This window comes from Theropithecus gelada, chromosome 4 (assembly GCF_003255815.1).
Source record: "Theropithecus gelada isolate Dixy chromosome 4, Tgel_1.0, whole genome shotgun sequence".
Lineage (NCBI taxonomy): Eukaryota > Metazoa > Chordata > Mammalia > Primates > Cercopithecidae > Theropithecus > Theropithecus gelada.
In genome coordinates, this window is record NC_037671.1 from 20,666,482 (window position 1) to 20,690,857 (window position 24,376).

General features: G+C 40.5%; 2 protein-coding genes and 1 pseudogene across 4 annotated transcripts in view; 2 read left to right on the forward strand and 1 right to left on the reverse strand.

The window, feature by feature from the left end:
• The first annotated feature begins 5,306 nt into the window (after window positions 1–5,306).
• On the forward strand, window positions 5,307–16,321 carry FAM8A1 (family with sequence similarity 8 member A1). Its single transcript, XM_025381649.1, has 5 exons — window positions 5,307–6,140; window positions 7,584–7,704; window positions 9,947–10,070; window positions 10,920–11,059; window positions 12,839–16,321. The coding sequence occupies exons 1-5, from the start codon at window positions 5,429–5,431 to the stop codon at window positions 12,981–12,983; spliced, it is 1,242 nt and encodes a 413-aa protein (XP_025237434.1). The 5' UTR covers window positions 5,307–5,428; the 3' UTR covers window positions 12,984–16,321.
• A 3,307-nt stretch (window positions 16,322–19,628) lies between these two features.
• Window positions 19,629–24,376, reverse strand: part of NUP153 (nucleoporin 153) — a 94,013-nt gene continuing 89,265 nt past the window's right edge. For all 3 annotated transcript variants that reach the window (XM_025381648.1, XM_025381645.1, XM_025381647.1), the window contains 2 exons: window positions 21,103–21,271; window positions 19,629–20,766 (listed from right to left, as the gene is read on the reverse strand). In XM_025381648.1, the coding sequence (XP_025237433.1) occupies window positions 20,685–20,766; window positions 21,103–21,271 (251 nt within the window). In that variant the 3' untranslated portion in view covers window positions 19,629–20,684. The remainder of the gene's footprint in view (window positions 20,767–21,102; window positions 21,272–24,376) is intronic.
• On the forward strand, window positions 23,766–23,864 carry LOC112623915 (annotated as a pseudogene).

A 24,376-nucleotide genomic window follows, 5' to 3' on the forward strand; every position in this document is an offset into this window, starting at 1 on the left:
ATTTAAGCACTCTGCTTTACTTCCAATTTCCAAAGTACCATATACCTCCAAGTTCTCAATCTCTCCTTCAATCAAGGACTTTCTACCTTGCAAAAATACATGTAACTTGTAGGTTTGTAACTTTATTCCTTTGTTTTATTTCAATGAGTGTTGTGGACAGCAGATAAGTACATGTGGTCAATTCATCATGCTTTTACAGACTATTTTTCTCAAACTCGTTTAACTCAGGAATTAGTCTTGCAGGGTCTAATTTTCAAAAAGTCCTTTATTTTTACATCTCACTCCATGCTTCTGAGTTGCATTTCCTTCTTATGAAGTATATATATCTTTTGGAGTTTAGAGTGAGGGTATATGAGTAGAAAACTCTCCATTTTTGTCAGTTTCTTCAACGGCTTAATGGTTTATTATAAGGTGAACGTCCTTGTAATCACTTCCTAAACCAAGAAATAGAACTTTGTCAGCCACACCAGAAGCCTGTCCGTGTGCTCCATCCCAATCACAAACTCCTTTCACCCCCATCACTACCCTGACTTTTAAAATAACCACTTCTTTTTGCATTTAAGTATGTCCCTAGACATTATAGTCTTACTCATTAATTTAATGTCTTTTATGCCTCCTTTAAGCTATCGGTTCTATTTCCTCCCCCAACTTACAATATATGTGTTGAATAACCCAGTTGTTTACTTTGCAGGGTTCCCTATGGTCTGGATTTTGCAGATTGCACACTCATGGCATATTTCAATACGCTCCTTTGTCCTCTATTTCTGTAAACTGGCAGTTGGATCAAGAAGCTTCAGCACACTCAGGTTTAATCCCTTTGGTAAAACTACACATTACTATGAATTTACATATTTAAACATATATGACGGGTTTCAGTCCATTCTAATTATTACTTTTATTGAAACTCAAATTGTCCTATCCATGGCCAATAGGAGCCTCTTCTAGTTGGCTGGGTCCTTTGGACATGACTCCAGAAGTCTTTAATAGTTTCTCTGCTCTCTAGTATAATAAGATATTTCATGCTCATTCCATACATTTCCTGCCCTAAACCTAGAATCCCTTGTTTCTTTTAGTAGGACTTGGCATTTCATACTGCGCACCCAAGAACACACACACGACTATATATATATAGATATATGTATATAGTCATGTGCTGCGTAACGACATTTTGGTCAACAATGAATGTCATATACAACTGTGATCCCACAAGATTATAACAGAGCTGAAAAATTCCTATTGCCTAATGACATCTTTATTTCATTTTATTTTGAGACAGGGTCTTGCTCTGTTGCCCAGACCAGAGTGCAGTGGCACAATCACATAGTGACATTTTGATGATCCTGACCCTGTGTAGTCCTAGGCTAATGTGTGTTTGTGTCTTCATTTGTAACAAAAAAGCTTAAAAAGTAAAAAATAATTATTAAAAATTTAAAAAATAAAAAGCTTATAGAATAAGGATACAAAGAAAATATTTTTGTACAGTTGTACAATGTGTTCGCATTTTAAGCCAAGTGTTATTACAAAAGAGTGGAAAAGTTTTCAAAAAATCAAAAAGTTTATAAGCTAAAAAGTTGCAATAAACTAAAGGTAATTTATTATGGAAGAAAAAATTTTTAAATAAATTTAGTGTAGCCTAAGTGTACAGTTTTTATCCAGTCTCCAGTAGTGTGCAGTGATGTCCTAGGCCTTCACATTCACTCACTCACTCACTGACTCACCCACAGAAACTTCCAGTCCTGCAAGCTCCATTTATGGTAAGTGTACTACACAGGTGTATCGTTTTTAACCCTTTATACTGTATTTTTACTGTATTTTCTATGTTTCAATATATTTAAATGTACAAATACCATTGTGTCACAACTGCCTGCAGTAATCAGTACATTAATATGCTGTACAGGTTTGTAGCCTGGGAGCAATAGGCTATACCATATAGCCTAGGTATATAGTAGGCTGTACCATATAGATATCTGTAAGTAGTACAGTCTATGGTGTTCCCATAACGACGAAGTCACCTAATGATGCATTTCTCAGAACATATCCCTGTTGTTAAGTGATTCACGACCTGCGTGTGTGTGTGTGTGTGTGTGTGTGTGTGTGTGTGTGTGTGTGAAATGTTAGGATATATTTTTTTTTTCAGAAAAAAATTTTTTGAATTATAATGTGTTATAATTAGTTCTGTTACCTGTCTTTGGTTTTCTTTATCAGGGACTCCTAATCTATATGTTGGATCTTCTTTGCCTATTTTCAATATTTATCATTTCTCACAAATTATTTGTTTACATTTATTTTTGATTAAAAAAACTCATTTTCAAATTGTAGTTCTTTTCAGACACTATTGTATTTTCTTACTCTTTTATTCCTTGTATTTTAGTCGTCTTTTCTGAAATTAGTTTTTCTTTTATTTCTAACTCTTTCCCAAGTGCTGTTACTTAATTCCTTTTTCTTCTTCTGGCTTATTTTGCGGTTTCATGTCTCATATCATTTTATATCTTTACAGTGACACTGTGCCGGGTGTTACATAAACAGTGGTGGTATTCAAAACAAAGTGCATGTCTCCAATAATCATATTTCACTTATTCCAAGCCACATTTATTTCTTTGTTTCTGTTTCTCTTGTTTCCCTCACCCCAACTTGGAATGCTTGTTTAAATATTAAAATTTTCTCATAGCTGATTTTAAAATGAAATCTGTAAGGGTAAACTTTTCTAGCTATAGGCTGCGATAACCTTTCCCTTATTTTGAGTTATTGAATAGGTTTTCAATTTTCTTGACAGTCCATCCCTTGAACCTAGATCATTAGCTTTTTAAGGAAAAAAGTTATGGCTTTTTATATCTCCCAGAAAAAGAATGACTCTGGGGCTGGGTGCGGTGGCTCACACCTGTAATCTCAGTACTTTGGGAGGACAAGGCGGGTGGATTGCTTGAGCCCAGGAGTTTGGGACCAGCCTGGGCAACGCAGCGAGATCCCCATATCTACAAAAAATGAAAAAAATGAGCAGGGGGCAGTGGCACATGCTTGTAGTCCCAGTCACTTGGGCTGAGGTGGGAGGATGGTTTGAACCTGGGAGGTCAAGGCTACAGTGAGGCATGCCTGTACTGCTGTACTCCAGCCTAGGTGACAGAGTGAGACCCTGTCTTTAAAAAAACAAAGAGAAAGAAAAAAAAGAATGACCCTGAGCATTGTTAGAACCCAGAGAACAATAACCCAAAATGAAGACCTCAGAAGCAAAAGTTTTTTTCCCACCTTCTGCAACCCTCCTTTCTCTCAATCCCATTCTTACCCTCCCACAATCCCCAAGGCTAGTCATAGAAACTGGAATCCGGCAGGGCGCGGTGGCTTAAGCCTGTAATCCCAGCACTTTGGGAGGCCAAGATGGGCAGATCACGAGGTCAGGAGATCGAGACCATCCTGGCTAACACGGTGAAACCCCGTCTCTACTAAAAAATACAAAAAACTAGCCGGGTGAGGTGGCGGGCACCTGTAGTCCCAGCTACTCGGGAGGCTGAGGCAGGAGAATGGCGTAAACCCGGGAGGCAGAGCTTGCAGTGAGCTGAGATTCGGCCACTGCACTCCAGCCTGGGCGACAGAGTGAGACTCCATCTCAAAAAAAAAAAAAAGAAAAAAAAAAAAAAAGAAACTGGAATCCGTCTTCCCCAAGGCAGGGCATAGAAACCAAACCCCACCGTTTCCTAAAGCCAGCCACAAACCTAAAAATATTACTTTAACCTCCCCGCACCCTTTTCTGTGCAAAAATTGTACATAAAGAAATTATCTGGCCGAGGGCAGTGACTCACATCTGTAACCCAGCATTTTGGGAGGCTGAGGCAGGTGGATCACCTGAGGTCAGGAGTTCAAGACCAGCCTAGCCAAGATGGTGAAACCCCGTCTCAACTAAAAATACAAAAAAAAAATTAGCTGGGTGTGGTGGTGGGCAACTGTAATTCCAGCTACTTCGGGAGGCTGATAGGAGAATCACTTGAACGCAGGAGTGGGAGGTTGCAGTGAGCTGAGATCGCTCCATCACACTCCAGCCTGGGCGACAAGAGCGAAACTCTGTCAAAAAAAAAAAAAAAGAAGGAAAATAAAAGACAGAAATTATCTGATCTACCTTGTTTAACTGTTGTAGGCCACAGCCCCCATTCCAGAGGGTCCTGTTCCATACCCAGAAGGAAGGAATGCTGCAGAGAGCCCAAGGAGAATCTAGACAGGCCTTGCTGGGCTTCCTGCCTGTTGGCCTTAGAGTGTTTGTTGTCCAATCATTTTGCTATACGGCTGTCCATGCTTTGTTGAGCCTGAGCATACAAATACACAATCTCCCTTGTTATCTTTGGGTCTTCATTCTGAAGGCTACCGTGTCACATAAAACGATGATCAAATCAATGTCTATGTTCTCTCTCCTATTAACTGCCTCCTGTCAGTGACTTTCAGAGAACCTTCGGAGGGCGAAGTTTTCCCTTGGCCCGGACAGCATCATCATTAATATCATTAATAAATATTCCCACAGTATTTGGCCCTTGTATGTCCTTTGTATGGTGCTGGGGATACAATGACATATCGCTGCAGAGATTTTCAAATGTAAAAGAGGGATTATACTGATTTAAAAGCCGAATTCTGTCCTCACCCTGGAGCTAGTCTGCATTTATGAAAACTTACTTTCCACTGCGGTAGACACACACTTTCTACTCCAGCGGAACTGTGCCTTTCCTCAAATCTAGTCTCAAATTTAGGTGCCTTTTCATTTTCTGTTATGGAAAGGTCCTCAGCATATCCCAGGCTTTGGAGCCTTTTGTTAGTAGTCTAGCCTGTGCATAATTTCCCCTTCCTCTGAATTATACATAGCACCTCACTACTTATATTTTAATATATTTTCCTACGTCTCAGTGGTACCAATATATTAATACAGGTTCCAGTTTAGTTTGGTTTTTAATTTCTTATCTTCTAAGGGGATAGATGCGTTCTGTACCACCTTCTCGAGTACTAATGGTTAACTGGAATGGAGCACAAAACAACAGTCGCGGTTCTGCAACAGAAAAGGCTGCGCTGGCCCTGGGACCTGTCTCGGAAATGCTCCTCATCCATCTGCAGTTTCTCCCAGGACAACTAGGCCCAACCCCACGTGAACATACAGAGAGGCCTCGGGCCACAGACTTAAAGCCGTAAAAGGGAGGAGGCGACGGTCTCGTCCCAGTTACCGACAAGCCAGCGACTACTAGGGCCCGAACCTGGGACTGCAGCCGCACCTCCCCGCCCTCCCTTCCCAGCTCCGCCCGGCGGCGGGCGACGCTCCTGAGGGGCGGGGCTTCCGCTTCCGGCGGGGGATTGTTGACGCCTGCGGGTGCTGCGGTGGCGAGCGGGCTGTCGGGAGGGGCTATTGGGGCAGGGAAACGGAGCAGTGACAGGTACCCCGGAGGGTGCTGCTGAGGTGACTATGGCCGAGGGGCACGAGGAAGCCCGAGGCCGCCCTCCCGGGCAGGACGATGGCGGAGGGGACCACGAGCTCGTCCCTTCCCTGAGAGGCCCTGCTACCACCGCCGTCCCATGCCCCCGCGACGACCCCCAAGCCGAACCACAGGCCCCGGGTCGGCCCATAGCCCAGGGCCTCGCGGCCGCCGCCGCCACCAACGAATTGGATTCGCCGCGCGAGCTCAGGAAGCGCGGGGAGGCGGCCTCCGGCTCCGGTCCGGGGCTGCAGGAGCAGGCGGACTGCGAGGCGCCCGAAGCCGCGGCGCCGCGGGAGAGACCGGCGCGGCTGAGCGCCCGCGAGTACTCCCGGCAAGTGCACGAGTGGCTGTGGCAGTCCTACTGCGGCTACCTCACCTGGCACAGCGGCCTGGCCGCCTTCCCCGCCTACTGCAGCCCCCAGCCGTCCCCGCAGAGCTTCCCTTCGGGCGGCGCTCCTGTTCCCCAGGCCCCGGCGCCGCCGCCCCCGCAGCTGGGCTATTACAACCCCTTCTACTTCCTGAGCCCCGGGGCCGTGGGGCCTGACCCGCGGACAGCTGCCGGCATCAGCACCCCTGCTCCAGTCGCGGGCCTGGGACCCCGGGCTCCTCATGTGCAGGCGTCGGTCCGGGCCACTCCAGTGACGAGGGTAGGATCCGCAGCCCCTTCGCGAAGCCCGAGCGAGACCGGGCGACAGGCAGGTGAGAAGCGCGAGGTGGAGGCGGGGCAGAGTAGAAGTGTCTTCGGGGACCTGTGGGGTGGAGCTGGCACGCTTTTTAGACCTGTAACTGCTGCCGCTACTCTAATTGATCATCCTGCCCGTGCACTAGCTATCGTTTGTCCAGGCCCTAAATTCCCAAAATGTACAAGGAGGCAATACGGGTTTCATTGTCCTTTAGACCTGGCACTCCGAATTGATTCCTTTACTCATGGGACTAGTTGTTTCTTCGTGAAAAGAAATTGCTCTTCAAACCATCCTCTTCCTTTGGTTTTCATGCTCTGCAGAGTGAGGTCCAAAGCTAAATTCGCAAATGGCAAACCCAGTTTTGGAGGGGCTCGACTGGTGATGCTGGAAATTCTTCAGACATTGGCAACTTAGGACAGTGGAACTGACCGGATATAAAAGGAGATTGACATGGATACAAGTGGAGTTAGGAAGCCCGGGCTTATTGATCTTGTATATTGTGGAATTGTTTTTGCTTCTGTGTGTGAACTAGAATATTTTGAATTAGGTACACTTGTTAGTTTACTATTTAATCCATTAGTTAAGACTTTTCGTTTATTTAGCCACAGATAGATGGGACAAGAACTAATAGATGCCTCTGATGCCAGTCAGAATTTAGGATGACAGACAGATACTCATTGGGTTTATTTTAAAGAAAGCAAACTAAAAAAAAATGAGGGGGGCGTTACAGGGATTTACTTTGTACTAATTGCCAATATTTAACCTTGATTTGCACTAAAAAATGTTTAATTTTGTTGTCACTTAGATGTGATCACCTGGATTCTCCTCATTAGAATTCTAGTGAAATATATTGGATACCCTAATCGAATTTATCTGTGAAATCAGTTTTTTGGGGGGAAATTGGGCGGGGTACAAGGTCTGCTTCTATCGCCCAACCTGGATAGTGCAGTGGCGCGATCTTGGCTCACTGCAACCTCTGCCTCCCAGGTTCAAGCCATCCTGCCACCTCAGCTTCCCTAGTAGCTGGGACTATAGGCATGCGCCACCACGCCCGGCAAATTTTTGTATTTTTTGTTGAGACGGGGTTTCGCCATGTTGGCAAGGGCCAGACTGGTCTGGAACTCCTGGCCTCAAGCAATCCGCCCGCCTGGCCTTCCGAAGTGCTGAGTTTACAGATGTGAGTCACTGTGCCTGGCCGTGTGAAATCAATTTTTAAACGTTAAAGTGATGAAAGCAAACTTTTAAGTTCAGTAAATAGTGGAGTACTGTTACTCTGTTTCAGTAACATGGGTTCTTGGTGGAATCAATATCAACAGTTGCTGCAAGGTTATAAATACTGTTTTTTAAGTTGTTCCTTGACTTTCTTTACCAATTCATTACATGGCTTGTGTTCCAAGGCTTGTGTGAAATGATTCGTTTTTCCTAACTTTTTTCTAACTTTTTTTTTTTTCATTTACAGGCAGAGAATATGTTATTCCATCCTTGGCCCACAGATTTATGGCAGAGATGGTGGATTTCTTTATTCTCTTCTTTATAAAAGCAACCATTGTCTTAAGCATTATGCACCTCAGTGGGATAAAGTAAGTTGAGGACATTTGCAGAAAGGTTTTAATTTCTACTGTTCAAAGATCTTGTTTTGTTACATTCTGTTTGTCTACATGTGATTATATGGATAATGGGCTTGTCAGTGTCATGATTTCTTTAAAGAGCTTTGTCAATTTATTGTTTTCTTGTTGATTTTAATAAATATTTACAAAGGAAAAAAATAACTTACTGAATTCTATAAGATGTGTGGGAATCTCACCTATCAAAAATAAAACATTTTTTAGTTAACCTGCTTTGATTTGCAGGTTAAGTTAGGAAGAGCCTCCAAACCTGCTTTGATTTTATTCACCTATTCTTTTAGGCCAGGAACTAATTTACCTCTCACTATCCTGTTCCCTCTTGCTATCTTGTAGAATCTCTAAAGACAAAGGTATAAAGAGCTTTTGGTAGGTGAATTAATAATCAACTAGGTGGCATTTCCAAATGGGATTGCTTATACTGTGGGGCAAGTCCCAAGTGAACTTCAAATTGAGACATTTGAGTAATCCTTCCAGATTAACAATAATCATAATAGCAGTTATCACTTCCTGAGTACTTTCTATATGCCATATATTGAGCTTGCTTACTTCTTTATATGGATTCTTATTTAATCTTAAAACCAAGATGAGGTGTAGAGATTAATACCACCATTTTATAGAGTTGGAAATTTGGGTTTGTGAAAAGTTGAGCACAGAACTTAAAATGTTACAAAGGTAGTAAATGACAGAGTCAAGATACAAACCTGTGCAGTCAAATTACAGGGTCCTTGCCAGAAACCTGTTACTGTGATTTCTCCCTGTCCCTCCCTCTCTCACCCCACTACACATCCAGTGAAATACCAACTCCTTTATGTTCAATTTCCTGAATAGCTTTCAACCCCAGACCTCTTCACTGCCAGATCATTTTTCTTTTTTTGAGACAGGGTCTTGCTCTGTCACCCAGGCTGGAGTGCAGTAGTACAATCACGGCTCACTGCAGCCTTGATCTCCTGTGCCCAAGCTATACTCCCACCTCAGCCTCTCAAGGGGCTGGGACCACAGGTATGCTCCACTATGCCTAGCTAATTAAAACAATTTTTTTTTTTTTTTTTTTTTTTTTTTGTAGAAACGGGGTCTCCCTATGTTGCCCAGGCTGGTCTCAAACTCCTGTGCTCAAATAATCCTCCAGCCTCAGCTTCCCAAAGTGCTGAGATTACAAGCATGAGCCACTGCACCTGGCCCATTTTTTTTTTATCATCATTGCTTCTCCCTCCTCCAATTACTGTCATCTCTTGCTTGGATTATAGCAGAAGCCTTCTAGTGGTAACTCAGTCTCCTGTTTTATCTCAATCCGGTCTCTGGTATAAAACCAAAGTGATCATAGATCCTGGTTCTGCTCCTTTCCTACCTTAAAACCCTTCAGTAGTTTCTCTTTTTAAAATTTTTATTATTTTTGGTTTTTTAGAGATGGGGTCTATGTTGCCCAGGTTGTTTTCAAAATCCTGGACTCAGGCAATCCTCCCACCTCAGCCTCCGAAAGTGCTAGGATTACATGCGTGAGCCACCATGCTCAGACCCTTCAGTGGTTTCTCTTTACCAGCAGGATAAAGTCTGAATTTCTTCATGTGGTTTATACTCAGGAGGCTGTCTCAGCCTCCTGAGTAGGTGGGACTACAGGTGCATACCACCACACCCTGCCTTTATTTCTTAATCACTGCCATCTCTCACATTTAGTATATGAGCCACACCAAGCTGCTTACAGCTTCTATCACATACTATCTTTCTCCAAGACTTTCTCTCCTGCTGTTCCCTCTTTCTGGAACATTATTCCCTCTTAGTCTAACTTCTCTTCATTCTTCAGGTCCTTGTCTGTCTTTTCTGGGAAACCTTCACAAGGTTAAGTGTACCTGGTGTGTGTTTCCATAGTATTCTAGGTTCTCCATCACAGTACTCATCCCACTTTATTATTGCTGCTTATTTATTGTTCTGTTTTCTTTGCTAGGTTAGACCCTCCATGAAAGCAGGGACCATGTGAATTCATTCACCCTTATTTCCCAGGGGCTAGTACAATGTCTGCTCATGATAATGCTACTTATTTATTGAATAAACTAATGAATGCTTTATGATACTAGATGGTTGGGAATCTAAAGATCAGTTTGGAATTTCAATTAAAATGTATGACTTACACTAATGAAAAAAAAATCAGTGCTACTATTCTGGTAACTAATTCTTTATAACCCCAAACCATTATTTTGTGTAGGGATATCTCTAAGTTTGCTATGCATTATATAATAGAAGAAATAGATGAAGACACATCAATGGAAGACTTGCAGAAAATGATGGTTGTGGCTCTTATATACAGATTATTAGTTTGTTTCTATGAGGTAAGCTACTGACTTCAGCAAGAATTAATATTTAACAATCTAATTTTATGTTTTTACATTTAATTTTTTTGAGACAGGTCTTGCTCTGTTGCCCAGGCTGGAGTGCAGTGGTGTGATCTTGGCTCACTGCAACCTCTGCCTCCTGAGTTCAAGTGATTCTCCTGTCTCAGCCTCCTGAGTAGGTGGGACTACAGGTGCATACCACCACACCTGGCTAATTTTTGTATTTTTAGTAGAGACAGGGTTTTGCCATGTAGGCCAGGTTGGTCTCAAACTCCCGGCCTCAGTGATCCGCCCACCTTGGCCTCCCAAAGTGCTACGATTACAGGCATGAGCCGCCGCACCCAGCCAACAGTCTAATTTTAGATTATCAGCCCAAGACAAAAAAGTAATAGAAATTTATAATCATTCATGTCTTTTCCGTATGTTTACTTTTCTGTTTTCCAAATTTTAACTAATCATTACGTTAAAACTTTTGGAAAAGAGACGTTTTACAATTTCTTTGTAATATTTCTCAGTCTTAGAAATTCAAATAAAATTTCACTCATAGATTGTGGTCCAAAAATGTAAATTGGTTGTGGAACTTCCAATGTAGTTTTCCGCAGAAACAACTTGCTACAAAGTATAGTAGTCGTAGAGAAATATTACAGGAGACAGACATCTTGTGGTATTGGACATGTTAGAGACCTACAGAAATGCATTAAGTTAAATGGTTAACTTTTGAGTATTCTGTGTAATTCTTTCAACTTGAAAAATTAGAACATGAAATAATACGGTAGGAAAAGTTTATCTTTAAAATTGGTATGGTTGAGCCAGTAAGTTATTTTAAAATCATCCTTCTTTCCTTAGATAATTTGCATTTGGGGAGCAGGTGGAGCTACCCCAGGGAAGTTCCTACTGGGGCTTCGAGTTGTGACATGTGATACATCAGTGCTTATTGCACCAAGTCGGGTTTTAGTGATTCCTTCCTCAAATGTGAGCATTACAACGTAAGTCCTTTTCTTAGCTTAATCTACTACATACTTATGAAAATAATGTGTTTTAGAATATTGGATTTTTTTCTTCACAGCATATAGATAAGCTTGTATTAAGTTTAAAACAAAGTTTGAATATTTATTTCAGCTGTGTTACATGATTGTAGGCCTCTTTTACACTCTTTTACGGTATATATTTTCAAGATGATCTTTTTTTTTTTTTTTTTTTTTTTGAGACAGAGTCTTGCTGTGTTGCCCAGGGTGGAGTGCAGTGGCACAATCTTGGCTCACTGCAAGCTCCGCCTCCCGGGTTCAAGCGATTCTCCTGCCTCAGCCTCCTGAGTAGCTGGGACTACAGGCACCTGCTACCACGCCCGGCTAATTTTTTGTATTTTTAGTAGAGACAGGGTTTCACTGTCTTAGCCCAGATGGTCTCCATCTCCTGACCTCGTGATCCGCCTGCCTCGGCCTCCCAAAGTGCTGGGATTACAGGCATGAGTCACTGTGCCCGGCCTCAAGATGATCATTTTATGAATTATAAGTCACAATACGAGAGGATGATTTGGGTGTTGATGCTGTATTAGTGCTCCATGGCCAGCTTTATTATTCTCTGGATCTGTGGACATTAGGTCCGATACTAATCTGCCTTGAGTCTCCATTTGGCCATACCTGTCATTATTCCATCTTGAATAGGCACTAAGAGTTTTGACAGCTATGCATTCGTGCATCTTTCTCCTGCTGTTAGGTGAGAGCTTGTAATACTGCAGTACGCAAGGTTAACTGTTGGCATCTAGCGCTGGGGGAAGGTATAACCAGTGATAATGGAAATTGTGGAGGTGAGTGGCTGGTAGTCAGTTGAGCCAAACAAGATATTGGCTGCAATTTTTGCCAGAATGATTCAGAGCTGGATTGTTACATCAAGAAATACAAACAAGTGACTATAGAAACTTTGGTTTTGCCATCTTCAAATTTTTCTTAAAATTTGGTAGTCATAAACCTACTTCTTTTAATAAGAGTCAATAATGGCTAGTGTTTATTGAGTACTTTTTACATACCTGCACTGTTAGTAACACTGCATGTATATTAACTAATTTAATGCTAACAACCTCAAGATAGATACTATTGTTCCCTTTTTGCAGATGTGGAGATGTAGAATACAACTAGTAATTGGTAGAAGATGGATCTGAATTTAGTCTGGATTCAGAACCCACACTCATAGCCACTGTACTTTTCTGCAGCCCTTCAGTGCACTAAAAGGCAGAAATCTAACATAAGTAGGATAATGGTCCATTCTGAGTGATTGCTGAAAGCTTTTAAAAGCTTTGCTTAATCACTGGATCCCACAAAGGAAAATGCTGATTAAAGAACACACAGTACTTTAAAATGCAAGTTCTTTTTATAAGGTAGACAAATGGGACTACAGTAGGCATACTCAGAAAATACTCAGAATTCATGTTCATTTCTTCTGAGAAAATACTAGAAAGCTCTGTAAACCCTTAGTTCAATATTCTGAGACATGTTGATTATTGCTTTTTATGTTCAAGTTCTAAGGTCTTCTATGTTGTTGAAGTCTTTAGAAATAGCCCAGGTGGTTTGATTATGATACATTGCTACTTGAAAATATATCAAAGATAAAAATTCTCTCAACTATACTTTGAATGTCTTTTTCCCTGTAGACTTTTGTAGAGAAGTATGATTGTGTTTTAAATGTCTGTTTTGAACTTGATGGGATACCATTAATCTGTATGTGGTTTGACGTGTAACTTACCTGATATTTTTGTTTTAACATTTTAGGTCCACTATACGAGCTTTGATCAAGAATTTTTCGATTGCTTCTTTTTTCCCTGCTTTCATCACACTGCTGTTTTTCCAGCATAATCGAACAGCTTATGACATTGTAGCAGGAACCATTGTGGTAAAAAGAAATGGAGTCAGATGATGCCCCCCAAAGCCCTGATTTCCACACACTATAATGACAAGACTAAATTATGTATCAAGGCCATCAGTATCCCTGGGTTATACACTAATTGATGATTTAGAAATTAAAGCAGTCACTTCAGTGTGATGCAGGTGACTACTCTGAAAGTATTGATTTTACTTGAATGCCAAAGAACTTTTCCAGAAGAAAAAACCTATTAAATTCAAGTATTAAAATGTTTAGATCAAAAAGGCAAATGATTTTATAAACAATGGACAGTATATACTTTCTTAAGATCTAAGGCACTTTCTTAAGATCTAAGAATTTGCTGAAAGCATTTTCAGCTTTGAAATGTCCAAATGAAACTTTAAATTTTGGTTTATCCCAAAATAATGGAAAATGTCCAGTTGTGTTTTGTAAACACCTGTGTAACTCATCTTTTAGTTTACACTTTCTGGGGAAATTGTCTTTGGTGTTTAGGGGAGGGAATGAGAACACAAATTGGATAATCCACTGTCTCCCATCCCAGGAGATCTGGTGAGTTGGCTGCGAGAGAAAGGGACAAGTGAGGCAGGCCTAGCAGTTCTCTTACCTGAAGTTTTCCAATCCATACTGCAGTTCCCTCTGGTAATGATGAAACTTTACAACTATTCTTAATGCTTGAACATGTATTTAGGGGCAAGTTTCTCATGATGATGAAAAAGTATTAAGTCACATTGCTTACGTTAATTGGTATCTTTTAAAGGTAAGTTAGTGATTACTTTTAATGGTGGGGTAGTAAGTTTTCAGTGTAAATTGAACTTACAATTTTATGTGCAAGTGTTTTCAGTGCCCTGAATCAGACTATAAATATGTGGGGAGAAATTACCTCCATCAAACAGTTGCATATTTACTGTAAAAGTATTCCCAGTATGTGTGCAGCATGAAGAAAGTATTAGTGCTTCTCAGTGTTCTCAATGAGTGTAAATTCTGTTTATATACCGCTTATTCATACTACTTTCCTTATATTTTATATAGTTCCATGACTTGAAACATCAAGGAGTTAAAAAAATCTTAGTATTTCATGATTAACTCTAAATACTCTTAATAGCTTGCAAAATATTAGCAATTTTCCCGTTATGGACTATTCTCTCTAAAGCAAGGGAGACTATCATTCCCAGACGTTATTCTAGGTTCTTTAAGCTCATTTTGGGTCTGCTAAAGTTTGGAGGGAAATGTTAAGCAAAGTGATACTGTGTATATTGCCATTTTGCTTTATTCTTCTGTTGAAGCAAAATTATGAGGTTTTATTCTGTGTGTGCTTTTCCTAGATGTCCCACTTAGCTTGCTGAGATATACCTGTACTATTTATGGTTTAAGTTTTCATTTTTAGGTATTTTCTCCAGCTCTGACATCATTTTCCAAAGACACACTAAACTGCATTGCACAGTTCAAAAATTGATTACTTAAGGGATCAATCTAGGCAGTATTCTTGGTCTTAAAATTAATAGCAAACACAGTACATGTCTATTATCACTATATTAATTTTCAAAGGTTTTTCTTTTACATTTAAAACTGTGACAACAGATACATTTGATTATAGAAACAGTCTATTAATAATTTTATTATAAAATTTCATAAACCATGTTTTTCAGAATAAGTTTATATCAAATCCAACTTCCCAGAAACACTAATAGTTAAGTATGTCAATGTACTAAATAAATCATTCACTTGCACCCATGGGGAAGAGTGAGTGTTACTGCCCTTCACAGTGAAAAAAAGAAGAAAAATCTTTCATTTTTAAAATTAGGAGATGTTACATAACTTGACACTTTAGTAGGGTATACACTAGCATTAGTTTATACAACACTTTTGCCACTGGGGAATTCAAGTTGAAATGTCCCTCAGTCATATAGGTCTGGAGTACATCTTTCTTTCATAATTTCTGCTCAGATAATTGAATAGTTTACCATCTAGGTCATTTTCATTTATACTATAAAACAAAAACAAACTAGTCCAGTTAAACTTTTTATATTTAGAATATTGCACATTTTCTATATATGAGTCATTCAGATTAGTATCTGTAGGTTCAGTCAGATCCAACCATGGATTCGAGTTATTATACTATATAACCCTCCAAAATACATAGAAATATTATTTGCCTTTATAATAGAACCCAAGAGTCTGTTTCAATTTATGAATTCAGCATTTGTGCAGAGATTTTGATTCCCAAAGTTTGGGAAAAAGTGACAAAACAATGAGGGAAGAAGGAACCAGGCCTTAGTGCCACATATTTTTCTCTTGGGGTTGTAAGGTAGTCTCCTGCTTTCCAGAACACTGTATTATATTTCACTTATAGACCTCATTTTCTGTGTCAAAGTATAAGTCCCATGCTGAAACTGTAGCCTAAAAAGGCAAAAGAAAGTTGTCTTCATTGTACAAACATATTCATCACTTTAACAAGGTAATAAGGGAACAAAATTTAGTATTCAAGCTGAGTGAGAATACCATTTCAATGAGCATGTCCCTAAGATAAACCAGAATTGGCAGTTAATTTGGATGTCTAGAAAATCTGTTCCCACCAGTAAAATTATCCTGAGTGGCTAATGCACCTTGAGAAAAATCTGGCGTACTGAGTAACACTCATGTGGGAGCCAAGAGCTGGGTAAGCCTTACCTTGAGACTACTCTGTGACTACAGAAATACAGCCAGCACTTTTTGAACTAATACGCCTTCGCTTGTCAGTGTCATAGAGTATTGCCCAACTTGGTTCAGGAGTTATTTTTGCCTGAGCACTCACCTTCCGATTTTACCCAAGCATATAGGATAGAAAAAAATGCATTATATTTGGGAGCTACTTCACCCAAATTACAAAATGAGTCAGTGTTTTTAGTTTCAAGTGACAGTAAAAGGATTTGTTCCCTTCAGTGACTTGAGTGTTTTAGTTACGCATTCTAGCAAAGGAAGGGTAGAAAGGAATTGAAAACTAATTTACACTAGTTGCTACTTGGGAATAAAGGGCTTTTTGAGGGAGGTATGGATATTAAATGTTTTCATTATGTACTTATCCCTATGAAAACAGGCAGTTGTTTCTTTGAATATGCCTAAATAACAGTATTCCTAAAATCTGACAAGTAATATGTCAATTACTTGATATTCCTTGTCTCCAGTACCACAAGCCACTCCTGACATCCCATGCTTGCCTGGATAAAGTTCCTCATTTCAAACAGTGTACATATTTCTTTGCAGTTCATTATAGTAAGGCTTGACCTGTCAACAGTATCTTGATGGCCCACCTATAAATAAAATTCAGCATTCTATTTTTAATAATTTGTATGCCACCAATTTGTATTGTCTCAATAAATACTTAGTCATCAATGTATCTGTGTTTTGTCTGTTTCTTTGAGATGGTTCGCTCTGGAATCTCCTGCTTAGGGAGTCCTTGCTTCTAAATACAGCTTTTCCAGTGGGTTTAGCAGTAAACTAGAATGCTTTCAGAAATAGAGATCTGTGAAAAAAGAATCGTCCATCTTTAGGGACGATTTAGCAGGCACACTCACAAGTTACCTGTACATGAATTAAGCTTACTATTAAACTAATCCAGTCCTTCAAGAGTTGTTAACCATCACAACCACCACACAAGTCTCATCTGGGCAATTTAAACTCAGTTCTGACCTTAAAAGCCTTTCCCGTTCTTTTATGAACAGGTCCAGAGAGAAAGGGCAGGAAGCAAAACAACAGGTTCCTCACTCAACAAGGGCAAAGATAATAAAGGATAAACTAAGAGTGTAGCTAAAAGATGGTCCAAGTCCTATAGACAATGTGTTGCTGTTATGAGCCTAGTCACAAACTTAATGTTTTGGAACTACAGTGGATTTTTGAGACAAGTTTACAAAAGGTGCCCCATATTACAAAAGGAAGTCTCTGACTGACGTGGTCATACAGCTGATGCATGTAGCTAGACCTACTACCCCCACTTTCTCAATTTTACTAGACCAAATTTGTCAGTTTCCATTAAATGGACCGGCCAAAATAACCTTTACACTGTATTTTACTTTTCCAAAGTAAAATAATACTTTCCAATTAAAAAGTTATTCACAGGCTTAACCAGCATACGGCCTGGTTATATGTTGTTAAAATTAGTTCAATAACTTCAAATAATTAGATGAAACAAGTAATTTCAAAGGAGAATTTGTAACAAGTATTAGTAGGCGGCTTAAAGACATTTTTCAGTGGTCTGAACTGTACCTTTTTCTCAATGCCCGGAATTGTAATTACTCAAAACACTTTAAAGTGACACCCCCAAACCTCAGTGCATCAGTCCGCCAGGTGCTTATTTGATGATGCAGACTTTTGGACCCCATCCGGACCCAGTCAGTTTCTGGTGATGGGGCCCTAGAACATGTATTTCACATACCCTGCCAAATACTACTAACAGTACATTCAGTGAGCCACCAGTCCTCTGGTCAACCAAATTGTAAAAACACCTACCTAATTATTCAATTAAAGTTTCTGAACATGACTTTCCTCCCTTCAGATATTATTTTTCGTTAAAAAAATTCCTGGCTGGGCTCGGTAGCTTGCACCTGTAATTTCAGCACGTTGGAAGGCAAGAGGATCGGATATCGAGTCCCTGGCTCTACAAAAAATAAAAAACTTAGCATGGTGGCACACACCTGTAGTCCCCAGCTACTCTGGAGACTGAGGCAGGAAGATTGCTTGAGCTGAAGAGTTGGGGGATGCAGTGAGCTATGATCGCACCACTGCATTCCAGCCTGGGTGACAGAGGGAGACCCTGTCAATCCATTTTCATTACTCACTGGCCCAGCATGAGAAGTATGGGCTTTTATTACTTTCTTTCCAACATTTGTTTTCCCCGCTATCCACAAATATCCTCAATTTTCACTTGTGTATGCAGCATACAACCCAAAGCAAGGTCGGGCATGTGGCTCACGCCTGTAATCCCAGCACTTTGGGAGGCCAAGGCGGGCAGATCGCAAGGTCAGGAGGTTGGGACCAGCCTGGCCAACATGGCAAAACCCTGTCTCTATTAAAAATACAAAAATTAGCCAGGTGTGCTGGAGCACACCTGTAGTCCCAGCTACTCGGGTGACTGAGGCAGGAGAATCACTTGAACCCAAGAGGCGGAGGTTCCCAAGAATTAAAGTAGTCAGACTGAAAAAAGCCCAAAGTTCTGAATGCAGTCCTATCGATTTCTCAGGTTGGGGGCTGAAGATTCCATTTTTAACATAAACCAGACTAAGTATGGTTTCAGTGACTTTTTATTTAAAGAGTACTAAATAAAAGTAAACATTATTTCTAGCAATTTTTAGAGAAAAGCAGAATGCTTCAGCCATAGGGGCCTAGAGAATGGCTAAGAACTAACCTACAAAGTTTAAGAATTAACTTCTCAGCAGTAAGACACAAATTCCATTACCTCTTCCAGTATTCATCGCCACATTTGGCCCCTTCAACAGGTGTCAAATGTATACTGCTAAGAAAACGAAATTTCTACCCCCAACCAGCATTTGATGTACTAACATATCTCAAGTAAGAAAAATACCTTGAATTCTAAATTTAAACTGCAACCAGGCCAAGCCCGGTGGCTCACGACTGTAATCCCAGCACTTTGGGAGTCCGAGGCGGGTGGATCATTAGGTCAAGAGTTCAAGACCAGACTGGCCAACCTGGTAAAACCCTGTCTCTACTGAAAATACAGACACAAAAATTAGCTGGCCGTGGTGGCAGGCAACTGTAATCACAGCTACTCAGGAAGCTGAGGCAGGAGAATTGCTTGAACTGAGGCGACAGAGGTTGCAGTGAACCGAGACCGCACCACTGCACTCCAGCCTGGGTGACACAGCAAGACTCCATCTTGGAAAAAAAGAAACTCCAACCAACCAGAAGTTCAGCAAATTAAAACTGAGCACAAAATAACTGTACATTCAAACTGAAAAATAAAATTACCAAACATTGTTCCAAGAGCTCTTTTAGGGACCACAGGAGTCCAGTTTAACAACAACAACAAAAAAAACACGAATGCAGTAAAATAATACAAAAGAAAGTGCAGCTGACCCTTGAACGCAGGTTTGAACTGTGAACCCACTTATCACGGGCTTTTCTTTTTTTTTTTTTTTTTTTCAACCCAACCAAGCACAGATCAAAAGCACAGTATTCATGGGATATAAAACCTGCACATTCAGAGGCTTGGCTCAGGTTCTGCAGGGTCCACTGCTGGACTTGAGTATGCGTGAATTTGTGGATTTTGGTATGGGGGCGGGGGATTTGGGGGAGGAGTGTGGTTCTGGGAACAATTTCTTCTGCACACACCAAGAAACAACTAGTTTTCGTGTATGTATCTCCAAGAATTTTAATAAACACTATCCAGTAACTTACCAAGGAAGATAGAAGCACAAAGAGAAATGAATGTGCATGTTTATTTTCAACTTTTAAAAAAGGTATGTAAGTCGATGTGCAAATTAGGCATGATTCATAGCACCAGGCAAGAACTAGGGTACCTTCTATATGTTGTGCATTTAGATACTTTCAGATACTTTCCCTTTCTCTTAGGAGTTATCTAAATCACGTCAATGTATTCTTCTAGTGAGACAGTTAACCTTTATTTTAAAAAGTCCCCTCCCAATAATACTATGTGCCTTCATTATGAGGTAAAACTAGAACAAAAAGTATGTCATAATTTTTTATTGATGGCATTTATCCCATGGTTTAACATGTTAATTATACTGTAATAAACATGGCTTTAATATTAAACTTTTCCTTATTATCCAAAGTCACCACAGTCCATTTTAGTAAATATAAAAATATATGCTTAATACTTTGTACAATACTGGTTTTTGGTCCAAACAAAACTGGATCAGAAAAGCCAATAAATTCAACTTTAAGAATCCCCAATTTTTTTTTAAAGATTTCCAAATGGATTTAGGCAACTTTGAATAATGGGATTTACATAATAAAATCTGAGACAAGACTAAACAAACAACAAAAAAATCTCTAACACAAAATTCAAATTTCAAGTTCACAGATTTATGTTATGCCAAAAAAGTACAGAAACAAAATTGTATTTACACAAGTTTCATAATAAAATAATGAAAAAGGCAAGACAGGTGATAGAAGAATGAAAATATAGAAATAGCATATAATTATTAAATGGAGGATGAACAAGATCTAACAAGTCCTCAGCACGGACCATTCTTTAATCAGGCTTCCTCTATCAGAAAAGTTTAGTGCACAATACACCCAACTCACTCACTTCACACATACACCAGCACAAACTCAGCATAGAAATCATCCGTTTCAACATTCTCTAATCTATACAGAATTCTAATCTATACAGAATTCCTCAGATATAATTACAATTTCAATGCGTTCTGTAAACGCTTATCAGCGCACATAATGGTGTAGACAAAAGAGGTTCTATACAAAGCCATTCGCCGTGCAGGCTCCATTCCTGGGTACAGCCAGACTATGTCAAATCAGTGAATAATCTGCTGGATCATAAAATATTTTTGCTGAAGAATCAGTCACCAGTCTAGCTATTATATTTTTTAAAAAGGGTGGGTGAGGCGGGTTGGGGCTTCTGTAACGAAAAAGGAGGAAAATTCCAAAATTAAAGAAGTCCTTAGGCAGATCTGACTTCAGATAACCCCAGCACAAAGTACAATCCAGTATCTGAAAGCAGGGCACCAGCTGTTGTTAAAATTGCGTATAACACCAATGTGACCTTTATTTCCTGCGTCTAACAGCAGTCTTTATCTTCCGACCAGAGACTGAAGTTCCAGAAGAGAACACATTTTTCCCATTTGACCTGTGAAAAATAAAAACTTCATAATGTGACATGATGCTCTGAGCAAAATTTCCAAATGCTAACATTTACCATGAGCAGCAGAAGGGTAGGGTGGCGGGGGAGTAGACTCACATTGTTATGTACATTTTCTGCTATACCTAACACACACGCTACTGTTATTTTTTTCTCAAACTGTAATACAACTCTCCAGAATTGTAGTACGGTAAATTTATGTTGGAGAACATATTTAATTTTACCCAAACCATACTGAATCTTGATGACTTTTAAAAACAAAACATATACATGCACATACCCTTACCAATGTAAATTCTCCATTTCAATAAAAAATTCTCTTACCCCACTGTAAATGCTGCTGGCGACTGGTTAAATGGAAAGCCCCCGGAGCCTGAAGGCTGGGCTGAGGCTGCAGGTGTGCTAGAATTTGCACCAAATGTGAACACTCCTGATGGATTGTTGTTTGTGAAGTTGAAATTTGTAGTGCTGCTGCCAAACTGGAAAACCGAACCTACAATAGTTGAAGCAGAAATACTTCATTAGGGCAAAATGATAGGGTTTTTTGGGGGGATGGAGTCTCTCTCTGTTGCCCAGGCTGGACTGCAGAGGCACAGTCTTGGCTCACTGCAACCTTCGCCTCCCGGGTTCAAGCAATTCCCCTGCCTCAGCCTCCCCAGTAGCTGGGACTACAGGTGAGTGCCACCATGCCTGGCGTATTTTTTGTATTTTAGTAGAGATGGGGTTTCACCATAGTCTCAATCTCCTGACCTGGTGATCTGCCCACCTCAGCCTCCCAAAGTGCTGGGATTACAGGCGTGAGCCACCGTGCCCGGCCGCAAAATGACAGGTTTTTAAATTAATGACTCTGACCTCTACATATAAAAACATGCAAAGAGTTAAAATATTTTGGTCTTTTAATCTAAAGAAAACTATTTTCTCCACTGACACATAGTACTCACTTGACACCTCCAACAAATCATACAACTTACCTATGACCAAGGGGAAAAGGGCAGTCTGGACTTCTGGTTAAAGATAGTGAAATCAACAAATACATTTAGCTCTATCTTCTTTGAAAAGTGCATTAAAACAACAAGGGATTTTTACAAAGATAGAGAGGTGACAACAGCAACAAAGGTTTAGAAGCTGGAAGGCTGACCAGAAGTGATACTGAACTAGCAGCAGGGAAAGAACAGAAGCAATTGCATTTATACCAAACATAACCAAAATGTTTAGGTTCCAGATACCTATGGAAGAGAGGATGTCGTGGGAATTTAAAAAAAAAAAAAAAAAGGATAGCAGAGTATCTGATTAGAAGCAGATACCCAGGATCAAGCCCTCCCCACACCAAGATGGTAATTATCAGTGGGTGCAGCGACTCATGCCTGTAATCCTAGCACTTTGGGAGGCCGAGGCAGGCGGATTGCTTGAGCCCAGGAGTTTGAGACCAACCTAGGCAACACGGTGAGACCCAATCTCTATAAAAATTTTTTAAAAATCAGCCAGGCATAGTGGTGTGCACCTGTAATCCCAGCTACTCAGGAGGCTGAGATGGGAAGATCTCTTAAGCCTAGGAGGTCGAGGATGCAGTGGGCCCTGACTCTGCCACTGCCCTCCAGCTTGGGCAACAGAGTGAGACCCTATCTCAAAAGGAAAAGAAACAAACAAACAAACAAAAAGATGGTAATTCTTCTTTTCCACCCCACCAGAACAGAAGTTCAGTCTTTTAGTCTTTGTAGAAGTGTCTGGACTGGGAAACACCATGTACAATTAAGGGCAATAATATCATTTTGAAAACGGGAATTAAGAGTAGGTCAATATTCACTAAATACCGAGTGCTCCAGCCATCTTCCCAATCTTAGCTCCCAGAACACTGGCAAATGGAAGCTCCCTGATACCCTCCAAGCAGGAGACTGGATGCATCTTCTTTGGAGAATCTGACAAACTGAGTGGAAAGAACGAAGGATACTAACATCCAAATTTTCCCAAGTAAAATAAAGCTAGACAAACCAGATAAATCTACAACGAAATTCAAGGTCTGTAAGCCCTATCAATGCAGAAAGGACTTAAGTGGTATTTATGTGTCCTACACCCGTTAAAAACTACAAGTAGCCAAGAAGAACCAGACATTTGAACAACTTTGAGACAAAAATAATAAAAGCAATTTTGGGAAAACTGACTCAGCAAAGAAAACTTTAAGGAGAAAAATCTGAACTCAGTATCTTTAAAGAATACTTCATCCACTGGCGGTTGGGTGGGGTGGAGGTGGGGGGAACCCAGTGGGGCATAAAAAGGAAACATCCAGAAAATAAAAAAGAATACTTAGAAATTAAAGAAATAGTGGAAGTTAAAATCTCAACAGAACGGGTAATGAAGGATAAATCTCAGAAAGTATGACACGAAGACAAAAGGTAAGAAGGAAAGGAAAGATGAGGGGACAAAATCTTCAAATAAGTAATTCAGGAAAATTCCCCAAAATGGAAGTTCACAAAAGCATGCTGCACTCCCTACACAAAGGATAAAAACAAACCCACATCAAGACACATCCTGATATATCAGAACAATGGAGGCAAAAGAGGACAGTCTAACAATTCCAGAAAGAAGCAACGGGCCAAAGAGAAAAGATCAAGACTTCAGGCAACTCTGGAAGCCAGAAAGGTCTACAATGGAGAAAGGCCTTTGAAATTATAAAAATGATTTCCCATCTACATCTATATTCAATCAAAATCTTACCAAACATGGGGTGAGAATAAAGATCCTTGCAGACATGTATGGCCTCAAAATGTTCATCCCTGAACCCTCAAGAATCGCTGGAAGATGTGCTGTATCAGCAAAAAGGGGAGTAACAGGGAACACATGACACCCAGGAAACGGGTTCTTATATGAAGCTAAAAGGAATCTCCAAAAGAGTGGTAAAAAGAGGTTTCCCAAGAGTACAGTTAAACAGCAAGCCAAGAAAGCCTGGTAGGAGGAACAGGTTGAAAGACCCTGTGAGAAAAGTTCTTTCAGTGCTTGCTTCAGCAGCACATACCCACAACTTGAACAAAGATTAGCATGGCCCCCTGCACAAGGATGACACCCAAATTCGTGAAGTGTTCTATATTTTTAAATTAGAAAATACTGATGAAAGAAATTAAAGAGAACACAAACAAATGTAAAGACAACCTATATTCATGGATCAGGAGAACTATTATTGTTAAAATGGCCATACTCCTCAAAGCAATCTATGGATTCAATGCAATCCCTACCAAAAATACCAATAACATTCTTCATAGAAACAGAAACATATCCGGCCAGGCGCTGTGGCTCATGCCTATAATCCTAGCACTTTGGGAGGCCAAGGTGGGTGGGTGGATCACCTGAGGTCAGGAATGCAAGACCTGCCCGGCCAACATGGCGAAACCCTATCCCTACCAAAAATACAAAACTTAGCCAGGCGTGGTGGTGTGCACCTGTAATCCCAGCAACCCAGGAAGCTGAGGCAGGAGAATCGCTGGAACCTGGGAGGCAGAGGCTGCAATGAGCCAAGACTGAGCCACTATACTCCAGCCTGGGCGACACAGCAAGACTCCGTGGAGAAGACTCCGTTGAGGGAAGGGGAAAGGGAAGGGGAAAGGGA

What these genes read in the sequence shown, in the direction of transcription:
- FAM8A1 (XM_025381649.1), top strand. Translation starts at nt 5,429, where the DNA reads ATGGCCGAGGGGCACGAGGAAGCCCGAGGCCGCCCTCCCGGGCAGGAC. An exon ending in ATGCACCTCAGTGGGATAAA is followed by an intron (nt 7,705 to 9,946) that starts GTAAGTTGAGGA and finishes TATTTTGTGTAG; the next exon opens with GGATATCTCTAAGTTTGCTA. An exon ending in TCAAATGTGAGCATTACAAC is followed by an intron (nt 11,060 to 12,838) that starts GTAAGTCCTTTT and finishes TTAACATTTTAG; the next exon opens with GTCCACTATACGAGCTTTGA.